This window comes from Vigna umbellata, chromosome 8 (assembly GCF_029865625.1).
Source record: "Vigna umbellata cultivar VRB3 chromosome 8, Vumbellata_1.0, whole genome shotgun sequence".
Classification (NCBI taxonomy): Eukaryota; Viridiplantae; Streptophyta; class Magnoliopsida; order Fabales; family Fabaceae; genus Vigna; species Vigna umbellata.
In genome coordinates this window covers 31,299,808-31,312,174 of record NC_142172.1, presented here as the reverse complement: position 1 = coordinate 31,312,174, position 12,367 = coordinate 31,299,808, and the positions used below count along the sequence as shown (strand labels likewise).

The window sequence follows — 12,367 nt, the reverse complement described above, 5'->3', positions numbered from 1 at the left end:
GAAATTAAATAAATGATAGTCATACGATGATTGAGGAAAAATTCAACTATAAATAATGTAAAAGCTCAGTTTGTCTTCATATAATTATTCTATTTTTACATTATTTATAGAAAACTTATATTTTAATGTTATTTCATGATTTTATGCTATTTGCAGACGCTTATAAGTGTTGGCTTAATAATATTCCTATTGAAATAATTAGAAGACAACTTGATTTGAGTAACCATACTTACATTCTTAATAAATATTTATTGAACAATGTAATTAAGATCAAACAATCTACTATTTTATAAAGTGAAAAAAAAATAGTCTTTTATTCATAGACATTACTCAATCTAAATGTTAAATTTTAGTATTAAACTTGAGTAATTTATACAGTTACAAATATATTAAAAAAACTCTATAGCAGTATCATATATGAAGGATTTTGTTATTCAAAGATTTAAAAGATCGAGTAAACTATATTTAAAATTTTTTAGCCAAACGGTTGTTACATTAAGCAGTATAATTACTATCATGTATATGTACTTATTTGATTATCTTTGAAAGTTTAAATATACTTTTAATCAATTGATTTGAAATGTTTCTTTTGGTTTTAAAACATTATAAAATTTGTTTGTGTATAAGATATAATTGTTATTTATAGTTTTTTACAAATTTCGTAAACATTAATCTAGAATTTTTGATGTTGATCTTTCTTTTATTATTATTTGGAGCTGGTTTTATTTATTCGTATATATAAAAGCAATTGTAAAATATATTTAAAAGTAATTTTGGTAGAGTGAATCAAAAGGAGTTAATATAATTTTCTTAAACTAATTTTATATATTCTTTTAAATAATTGAAAAATAATGGTGTTAATTTTAGACAATTATGTTCTACAGATTTGTTTAATGACAAAAAATAATAAACAAAAATATATATTTAAGTAAATTTTAAAACATCCATAAGAGACCTATACATTTAAAAATAGATGAAATACCTATTAGATTTTTACAATGGATTAGAACTAATTAATGGAGCGCTTAAGTAGGTAACCAAGACGAGTTTTTCTTGGAAAGAGAATATTTTATAGGGTTAATTTGTAACAATCACGAGTGCACAAGATTAGACCTCAAAGATACCTCATTTAACAAGTTAAAATTTTGAAAAATATTAAATATTTAAAATATATTTCTAGTGTAATTAATGCAGATTTTAATGCTAATATCATTAAAATAGGTATCTAAGAGATTTAATCTATCCACCTAGGTTAACAATACCCTAATTTTATAAATAGTTCCCTAAAAGTAACACGTGAAACCAGAGACTACTGACTGATATTACCCGTTTTATTGATAACAGCATCTATAAAAGAAATTAGTAAATAAGCTTAGAAGTTATAAAGTTTTTTATAAACTGAGAATATTCTTGAACCAGAGTCAATAAGTATTGTTTTAAAATAGTAGAATCTATTTAAGGAATATTGACCTAATTGGGAAGATTTTTTGATAGAAAACCTCGTGATAAGTCGGAAGTCATAACCTTACATTCATCACCCCTAGCCTTTACCAATATTCCTTAATAGAAATACACACCTGTCCACAAAATATATTTAACACCACCTGAACAACCACAGCTTCACATGTTCTAATTAACCATTTTCACTAAAACCACCTACATATTAGAGTACAACTGTTTTCCCATACGACGAGAATTCAGTGAAACAACGACCACATGCAACATACATAGTATATATATAGTTCATCCGAATGGACCAAAGTCAAATCGAAACTGATAAAACAATGAAAACAAGGTGTCTGTCTCGGACATGATTATGCAATATAGGAAGGAAATGAAAGCGTGATTAATTAAGGCAAGCATCTAGGGCAGGAAGGAAGAATATAGAAATGGAATGAGGCAATGATTGAGCGTAAGTTACGGAAGAATATGAGCTACGTCTAATATTAGATTATTTTTGATGAATTCATAATTAATTAATGTAGAAGGTTGATGAGGACGAGGTGTTTGACTGGAGAAGCAGAATGGTTACAGTGTTGGGTCCCTCCCTCTGCAGGTCTGGAAGAATTGGTTATTTAAGAAAATGGAAAATGAGGAATATGGTGGAGGTGTTGTCGTGAATTACTCTGCTACTTGCAATGGTAGGTAGAATCTATTAATAATGCCGATCAAGTGGGTGGCATTTTGATGATGACAGAATTATATTAAATGTGGTTAATGGAATTAATTAGGGAAATGGTCTTTAAATATAAGAATAAGGTAATGAGGAAGACGTTATCTGGTGAAAGGATTCAGACAAAAACGCCTTTTTCGTCTCCAATCATATTTATAATATATACAAGCTGCCTGCCACCCTCCTCCGGTGGCAGTTGCAGTTGCAGTTGTAGTTGCAGTTGGTAGTGCCTTCCACCCTTATCTGCTGCATCCTCTCTATTCATCTTTCCTCTTCTATTAATTATTTTCACCCTCATCCATGCTGGGACCCAATCCCCACTTTTTCAAAAACAAAAATATCTCATTCTTTCATTTCCATGTCCCAAAATGTTTACCCTTTAATGGAATCTCCTCATTTTTGTATCCACAAAATTTCATTCCCAAAAAAACATATGTCATTCATCAAAAACATATTCATTAGTATTTTACTCGTTTCTTAAAAATAAAGAGTAAAATGTTTACACTTTTTTTCCTAGTATCCTTAAACGATTTGGGGTTCTGTTGTTGAATGAGTGTATGGCGGATTGTAAGGCTTGGATTCAGATTTCGGTCGAGAAGTAGTTATTATTATAGTAATAAATAAATAAAGCGGCAGAAAAAGATGTGTTTAGTTAAATGTTTCACTTTCTAATGATCACGTATGATGCATGAGAAGTCTGGGAGGACTAATTAATTTTATGAATTATTAGTTTATAAAATAAGTATATATTTGGCTTCCCACCTCCGTCCTGCCGACATATTTAATCAGAAAAAGTAGAAGTGATAATATGTGATGATGAATGAAGTTGATTTATCTGTCTGTAAAGGGGGAAAATATTTCATAATATAATAATACCTTAACTTTTGTCTGAAGAATAACGATGTGGAAAACAACAACAAATGGAGACATTAGCTTATGGACAACCACTGTTTCTGCAAATAACTATACTTAAGTTCTTCACACAGAGAGATGCCTGTGTTTCAACTCAAATAATACAATAATACTTTTATATTCATGTCGTTTTAAAATTTTAATATTTACATCTAATAAAAATCACTCTGAATCTGACTTATAATATTCCAGTGTTCTTAAATGCATGAGTGTGTTAAAGTTTTAGTATAGAAGCGCCTGCAAGGAGAGCATAAAGGGCAACAGAAAGACAAGATGGAATTGACAGGAAAAGATGAAATTAAGAGACAAAGGTGATATAAGAAAGGGTAGATAAGAATATGACAATGAGAAACAAAAGCCAAATATGGTGTCGTTTTGGGTAAAAAGGAGAAGTTCGTGTACAAAAATGAGTCAAGTGTTGGAAGTTTTCTGTTGTGTCTTGTTGAGTGGAGTGTTGTGCAAAGTTGAATCAAGAGCAAAGAGCAGCTAGCAGCTAGCAGCAGCAACTTTTCTGGCGTCATCTCAATTCAACTTCTTTTTGCTTTAAAATAACTCTTCAGGCCTGCAAATGGAGATTTTAGACTTCACTCGTTTGTGAATTAAAATGTGCAAAGACATACGTGTTACGAACACAATCCATATGCTAAAAGTAACCTCGTATGTTTTATTATATTTATATATTTGCTATTGGTGTTACATCATAAACAAGAATATTAATTATTCTGATGTTTCTCTCATTATTGGCGCGGCTATAATTGCTTCATCAATCTTTTCTTTTGTTAGAAAACATTGTGATGATGATGCTTTTGATAAAATTATGATTGGAGAGATGTTTTTGGCAGAGAATGTTAATATTTGGTTTGGGTGTGTGTTGGATCTCTGCCTCTGCATCTTAACATGTGTAACTGCGGCGTCCACACAAAGGAGAGAGTGTTTCATCCTACACCTCCAACATCTCATCCTGCATCTCCAAAAATTCCATTTTTAACCTTATGACATATGCACCTCCAACTTTTCAAAAATTTTATTTTTTAATAAATATATTTTTATTTTCTTCTCTCTCTTATTAAAGACACTTTAATAAATACATTTTTATTTTTTTCTCTTTCTTATTAAAGTTCCTCTGCACCATTTTAATAATAATCTAATTTAATTTAAAATTTAAATATTATTTAATATAATTTTATATTTTAATAATTATTAAAATATGATTTATATCATAATAATAGTTATATTAAATATATAAAAATCAAATAACAAAAATAAAAGTAATAATGATAAAAATAAAAAATAAAATAATAATAACAATAATATAAAATTTGCTTTAATATATTCAAATATATTAAATTATATTAAAATATTACAATAAATTAAACAGTTATTAAATTTTGAATAAAAACAAAAATTTTCAAAAACTTATTTATTGGATACCGTAAAATATGTTAATAGTTTTTTTTTAAATTTACTAAATATTTAATTTAATTAAAAATAATAATATTACTTATTATATTTTTCTAATTTAATATTATTAAAATATTATTTATATTTTATAATAATTTTATTAAAAAAGTAAAATAAAATAACTAAAATAAAGTTAATAATAATGAAAATAAAAATAGTATTGAAAATCACATAAAAGATATTTAAATATATTATATTATATTAAAATGTTAATTTAATTAAATAATTATTAAAGTTTAAATAGAAAATAAATTTAAAATTTGTTAATCGGATATAGAAACCCGATAACATATGAATCGGATATGGGTATCCGAACTTTTCAAAATTTTGTTTTTTATTTAATTTTAATAATTATTTAATTTAATTTAATAATTTAATATAATTTAACATATTTAAATATATTAAATGTCATTTTAAATATTATTATTATTATTATTATTTTTATTATTATTATTACTTTTAGTAATTTTAATAAAACTATTATAAAAATATATATTATATTTTAAATAAAAAACTATCCAATAAATAAGTTTTTAAAAATTTTGTTTTTGTTTAAAATTTAATAACTCTTTAATTTATTGTAATATTTTAATATAATTTAATATATTTGAATATATTAAAGCAAATATTATATTATTGTTATTATTATTTTATTTTTTATTTTTATCATTATTATTTTTATTTTAGTTATTTGATTTTTATATATTTAATATAACTATTATTATGATATAAATCATATTTTAATAATTATTAAAATATAAAATTATATTAAATAATATTTAAATTTTAAATTAAATTAGATTATTATTAAAATGGTGCAGAGGAACTTTAATAAGAAAGAGAAAAAAATAAAAATGTATTTATTAAAGTGTCTTTAATAAGAGAGAGAAGAAAATAAAAATATATTTATTAAAAAATAAAATTTTTGAAAAGTTGAAGGTGCATATGTCAGAAGGTTAAAAATGGAATTTTTGGAGGTACAGGATGAGATGTTGGAGGTGTAGGATGAAACACTCTAAAGGAGAATGAGATGAAGAAACATCAAAGAAGCATAGAGTATGGTGGGCCAGCCCACATACCAGAAACCAACCGGCCCAGAGACCGTATTTGAGCTGTGTGATGTTTTGGTCTTCAATGGGGACAATCAGAATAAGATTCGGCATTTTTTTTTTTCACCTCAAGATGATGTAAATTAAAATTATTCTGTAAAAATAATGTTTTTTCGAGATCAAAATAAAACAACCATTTTAACCCAGTTACACCACCTAAATTTTGTCCAAGACAGGAGAGAATAACCGACAAAAATATAAATTAGCAACAGGATGTAAGAGATTTGGGTTTTTTATAGTGAAATGGGCCGAGGCCCAAAACTTGCATCTACTTAACTAACAAAGGTGTTGCTCCCTCCACCACCACACCTTTCTCCCTCCACCTTTCATTTACTATTTTGCCCCTAAGTAAAATTTTATTTTTAGGGTTATTTTTTAATTTTACCCATTCACAACCTATTCCACTATGAGTAAAATATTTTTCTTTCATTTTAACATTATATTTCTTCCTCTCTTTCACAAGTTGCAAAGGTTAGTGGTGGTGGAAAGAATTATCAAGCAGTCTCCCTCTCGTGGTGCAGTGTCGCTCTCGTAGTGCGATGTGTGGAGTGGTGCAGTGTGTGTTGCTTCCTCAAGGTGCGTATTCAAATAAACATTCAAATAAAACCCTAAAATAAAAAACGTAACCTTTAGACATCCTTCAACGGATGTCAAAATCTTTCAACGGCCGTTGAAGAATTTTGACATCCGTTGAAGGATTTTGACATCCGTTGAAGGATTTTGACATCCGTTGAAGGATTTTGGCATCCGTTGAAGGATTTTGACATCCGTTGAAGGATGTCACCTCTGTTTAAAAGTTACGTTTTTTATTTTAGGGTTTCTTTTATTAGTTTATTCTTTATTTTGGAAATATTTTAATAATTTAATTTAAATGTTTTGATTTATTATTTTTGAATATATTTTTAATGTATTTGAATAATGTAAGGAAAATGAAGAAGAAAGAAACGGAGGAGGAGAAGTGAAACGGAGAAGACAAATTGGACTGCAGAATAAAACGAAAGACAAATTATTAAACGAAAGACAAATTATTAAACGAAAATGAGAGATGGAAAGATTGGGTGGAGGAGTAAAGTATGAGAGCTAGGTTTGAAATAAATTAAAATAATAAAAGTAAAAAGTTTTAATTTGAGGATATAATTGGAATTAAAATAAATTGGGGAGGTGGAGGTGGAGGAAGAAAGGTGTGATAGTGGAGGGAGTAACACCCAACTAACATTGCGTTTTAATTTATTCTTAGAGAGTTGCTCCCTCCACCACCACCAACCGCTCCCTGCACCTCCCCATACCTTATTTGCCCTTCTATAAAACGGATGTCAACATCCGTTTCACCTTCAACGGATGTTGACATCCGTAACATCCATTTACATATTTCATATTTTAGTTTATTATTTTTATTTAAAAGAAAAAAACTTCAACGGATGTGGCCACATCCGTTAACGGATGTGCCACATCCGTTTAATAGATTTTTAAAAAGTTTTTAATTTATTATTTAAATAATAATATATAAATTAAAATAATTATTATTATTTTATTAAATAAAATAAAATTAATTTATAAATAATTAAATAATAATTTTTAAAAAATTAAATAATATTTATATATTAATTTAAAATATAAAAAATTAAAAAACAAAAAAAGGAAACGGATGTCGTGGCGACGTCCGTTTTAATATATTTATAACAAATTTTTTAATTATTATTTAAATAATAATACATAAATTAAAAGTAATAATAATTATTTTATTAAATAAAATAAAATTAATTTATAAATAATTAAGTAATAATTTTAAAATAATTAAATTATATTTATATATTAATTTAAAACAAAAAAAATAAAAAAAACTAAACTAGAAAACAAAAAAAGTAACGGATGTCGCCACATCCGTTAACGGATGTGGCACATCCGTTTTAATATATTTATAATAAATTTTTTAATTATTATTTAAATAATAATACATAAATTAAAATTAATAATTATTATTTTATTAAATAAAATAAAATTAATTTATAAATAATTAAGTAATAATCTTAAAATAATTAAATAATATTTATATATTAATTTAAAACAAAAAAAATAAAAAAACTAAAAACTAAAAAACAAAAAAAGGCAACGGATGTCGCCAGATCCGTTAACGGATATAGCATGTCCGTGGAAGAATTTTTTCTTCAACGGATGTTGACATCCGTTGAAGAAAAGGGGTGGGGTGTGGGATATTTTAAAATATAAAAGATAGTTTTGCCATTTTAAAAAAATGTGGTGGTGCAGGAAGTAAAGTGGGGTGGTGTAGGGAGTAAAACCCTTATTCTTATTTTATGTTTCTCACATCTTGATTTTTTTTTCTTTTTATTGGTGGCGAAATTTTATGTATTTATTGATTCAAGATAATTCAAATAAAAATAAACACAACATTTTGAGCCAAAATATCGCATTGAGAGAAAATAATATAAATATGTGATATTAATTGGAGAAATATAAATATTTATTGCGAAATATAAACATTGTAATGATTTATTATTAATTAGGAAAATTATTCGTTTATTATTTATAACGAAAATAGCCAAAATTTATTAAAAAGGTTTAGCAAGGCATTCAAGATAAAAAAAATATTTTTCATTGGTGTAATTGTTGTTTTATTAAAAAACTATGAACTCTATCATTTTCACATTTTATATATATATATATATATATATATATATATATATATATATATATATATATATATATATATTATAATTTAGTCAAGATGTATAGAGAGTTCTAAACCAAAGTATTAAATGTGTTTTATTCTTTTCTCTTATGTTTTCTCATATTCTTGTCGCTTTGATTTTTCATATCTCTTTTATTCATTTTTCATTGTTTCCTTTAGTCATACAATCATAAGGAATTATAATTCCTTGACAAAAATTTATTATGTGACAGAAGTATTTAGTTATAACAATCTGGAATGGACCTAACAAAACCTTTGGAATTAGATCTAACACCACACATCCCTTCTAACCATAGTCTTTAGATTATAACACTACACAAATGTTTTAGCCGAAATATAAGGAGACTCTTAAGTTAGAGCATTTCTATTTTTCTCTATTATGCTCCCTCCTTATATAAAGTTAAATAAAGATTAAAGTTGGGACTAATACTACCATCAGAATTAACACAAATGTTTTAGTACAAAAATATATAAACTTTTGAACTAGAACATTCATTGTATTTTACTTTTCTCTCTTATACTTCATTCTTGTATCTTTGTCGCTCTGTCTTACTTTTTTTTTATCCCTTTAATTGATTTTTCATTTTCCCATCTATTTATGCAATCATCAGATTATATTTTCTTATAAAAACTTATCATGTAACAAAACATCAATCATTTATTCCAAAGTTTTTTGACTCCTTATATACTCACTCATAATAATAGAAAATAGTTCTAATAATTAAACTTTCGAAATTAGACCTAATAATTTAATCGGGATTAAGTCTAACACCAAAATAAATATAATATTAATAATCTAATAGATGATGATTTATATATAATATGTTTCTATCATAAGATATGTTTCTCCTATTATATTAGGTTTAAAGACTAAACTCGTTCTCTAACTTTGATAAACCTCTAGATCTTCACTCTTAAAATTCATTGTTTTGAATAAATAACTTTTACAATATTTAGGCACATATGTGTAATCAATATGTTAATATATTTTATTCAATATACATTATATGCAATACTGTATAAAGATAAAAAAGTAAATATATTAATTAGCAAATTAATGAATTATGTTTAAGAAAATTGCTTTATAAACATTTTTTAAAATTGAGTTCATGTATAAAACTAACTTATACAAGTTATTTTATATAATTTTATCAAAATAGAAAAATAAAATTATTTTTCTATTAAACGAAATTAATTTATGTCTAAGTTTATGCGTTATCTCATATAGCTTTTCTAAGCTCTCTCTCATATATGCAATGATTTTTTAATTATATTAATATTTGATTCATTAATATAATATATATTTTGATAATTAATTACAAATTTATTCATGAAATTAATTATCATTTGATACAAAAAAAAATTACAAACCTTTATTTCTAACATGGTAAGTGATATCTCATCTACCAAAATGTCAATATTGATTTTTCCTCACATTTAATTACTTTAGGAAAATTTTCAAATATATATATATATATCATGTGTATATTAATCTAACTTCCAACCGCTAAATCCGATGTCAGTATACTTATTTCTCAGAGTATATATTAAGAAGCTATCGTTATCCAACTTGAGATTGACAGGAGTGTTGAAGGTTTTGGGAAGAAAAGGGTGAACATTCAGTGAGAACAGTCGTGGCAGTCGTGGAAGAAAAAGGGACCATTTAAACGGAAAAATGACTTTAGATACATAGAAATTATTGGTCAAATTAGTCTTTACGTTAATTGAGTTATTCTCTACAGGACAAAAAGAATATCTCAATTTTATTATGTTTGTGAATATAACAAAGATAGTAAAATGTATATTTCTAAAATTATAAGATTAATTTTTTAAAAATTGTTAGATATATAGTGATTATAAGTTAATTACAATTTATAAAAAAGAAGTACTATTTTCCATTTTATAATTATTTATAAAAAAGATTAAAACATGTGTTCTTTTTGCTCTTTGCTGTGTGAAAAAAAAAATTAAGGAATGGTTTTTGTTTCTTTGTCTGAATATCGCAAAGAGGGATAAGGATGCAATACCTGGTTGCATGTGCTTCCTCTTCCTCTTACTCTGTTCATGCTTATACTCTCCTCCGCCACAGTTACCCTCTTCCCAGAATACGAAAATTGGGTTTGCTTAAGGCGCAGTGTGCTAAGAGAAAAGAGAGCTCAACAAACCTGAGAAGTTCATGGCCTTCAATCTCACTCACACTTTTTGGCACAGGCTTCTTACTGGGTCCCCTTCTCGATGGACTCCATTCCAGGGTCAATCTCGTCGTCTACGACTCAGGCTCCATTAACATAGGTCCACTCCGCACAAACATCTGGGTGGGTTTCAACTTCAATTTTCTCTACCCTTCTTTCTCCACTTTCTTCATTGCCTTTGCTTTTTTATTCATCTTCTCCAAAATCCAAATTCACAGGTGCCTTTCTTGCTAGGGCTATTTTATTCCTCTGTTGGTTTGCTTCAACTCTACCTAGACCAAAAGTTCTTCAACAAGGTTCAAGACGCAAGTTTAGCAAAAACAATTGTCTCACTCGTGTAAGTACCTGCTGCATTATACAATAAAATAAAATAAAATCGTATTCGTAAGTACGGGGTTAGATATGATTTGGGTCCAATAAATATCTCAACTTTCATTTTAGTCCTTAATTTAATTAAGTGACATGATTTTAATCTTACTCAATCATGATGTTTTCATAAATTGAGGTTGTCTTGTCCTAGATTGCTGGCGCTGTTTATTGAAGTGAGTGCCGAACTTTACAAAGGTGGAATGGCGGAGAACATTGAGGCCTACATTTTATTTGCTGCAGCAGAGTTTATGTGGTTTTTGTTGGATAGGACATGGCTAGGTTTCACCTTGGCATGCATTGTTGGCCTTGCTTGCCCACTGGCTGAGGTTCCAATTATGAAGTAAACAATTTCTCTCTTACTTTTCAATGTTTGCTTTTCCTTCGTATGACCAGTTGGAATTTGAAATATGCATGGTCGTTTCTCTTTTGCACTTACTTCTTTCAGGTTCTTCCACCTTTGGTATTACCCTAAACCCAACATTGAAATCTTTGGTCAGGTGCATCTTTTTCAAACAGTTCCCTCTAAACCTTTCATCAAATTTTGAACTTGTTGATGATTTCTCTTTCTCATGCCAGGGACTGGTTACATGGACACTCACTTGCTACTTCGTGTATACGCCATTCTTAATCAATCTGTCACGGTGGTTGAGAACAGTTTATGCTCCTCCAACAGATGAGTCTGCCTAAAACATTATGTATCCCTGCTGCCTATTCCATTAACATCAATATATGATGATACTGATACATATCAAACTCTACTCACAATGACTTCTTATAGCTTAACCACTTCAATCAATTCTCTGCATCAAATTTCTAACTCCTCTTTTCAATCTATTCCTATTCAACATTAAACCGAGGTCTTCTTTATATCAAGTTTGTCCATGTAATCTCGGCCTCAAAAATATCGGATTTACAACTTATAATTTATACTTCCACCAATAGTTAATTATTAGTTGTTTGAATGCAGAATTAAAAGTTTTAACTTTAAAATATTTCAAATGAGAAACTCTTAAAAGGCATTGTGAGCTTGTGTGTATGCCCACATTGGCTTTTGTTCATTGCATCATACTTTTAAGAACATTGATGATATATAACGATTTTAAGCATGGCCTATCCAGGCACATTAAATACATTAGGCTGTGCTTGTTTTTTAAAGCTTCATTTTTTTAGTAGAGCAATTCATAGATACTATTATTGGGCTATCACTTCATCGCTTTTTTACCTTCTTGCCAAGGCAGTTAATTCCTGCACTCCAATAATTTCTTTCCACACCTTTTTTTTTTGGGATTGATACGTAAAGATGTTAAAATTTGTATAAATAGGATAGTCCGACTTCTCACATTTTTGAATTGAATTGGATCAAAAGAAATTTAGCTTTTATAAATGTAGATCAAACTGAATCCAACGCACAGGTTAAACGGGTTGAGCCAAGATGAAGATCAAT

General features: G+C 27.3%; 1 protein-coding gene across 2 annotated transcripts; it reads left to right on the top strand.

Annotated features, from left to right (window-relative positions):
• The first annotated feature begins 10,309 nt into the window (after positions 1-10,309).
• On the top strand, positions 10,310-11,740 carry LOC124836602 (insulin-induced protein). 2 transcript variants are annotated; one of them, XM_088096118.1, is made up of 5 exons: positions 10,310-10,677; positions 10,773-10,891; positions 11,075-11,263; positions 11,369-11,415; positions 11,500-11,740. In XM_088096118.1, exons 1-5 carry the CDS (start codon positions 10,381-10,383, stop codon positions 11,598-11,600), a joined length of 753 nt encoding a protein of 250 aa, XP_087952244.1. In that variant the 5' UTR covers positions 10,310-10,380; the 3' UTR covers positions 11,601-11,740. The 2 variants fall into 2 exon arrangements, with proteins under 2 accessions (XP_087952244.1, XP_047167732.1); XM_047311776.2 differs by having other exon boundaries at positions 10,312-10,677; positions 11,369-11,420.
• The last annotated feature ends 627 nt before the right edge of the window (positions 11,741-12,367 follow it).

What these genes read in the sequence shown, in the direction of transcription:
- LOC124836602 (XM_047311776.2), top strand. Translation starts at nt 10,381, where the DNA reads ATGCAATACCTGGTTGCATGTGCTTCCTCTTCCTCTTACTCTGTTCAT. An exon ending in GCTGAGGTTCCAATTATGAA is followed by an intron (nt 11,264 to 11,368) that starts GTAAACAATTTC and finishes TACTTCTTTCAG; the next exon opens with GTTCTTCCACCTTTGGTATT. An exon ending in ACATTGAAATCTTTGGTCAG is followed by an intron (nt 11,421 to 11,499) that starts GTGCATCTTTTT and finishes TTCTCATGCCAG; the next exon opens with GGACTGGTTACATGGACACT.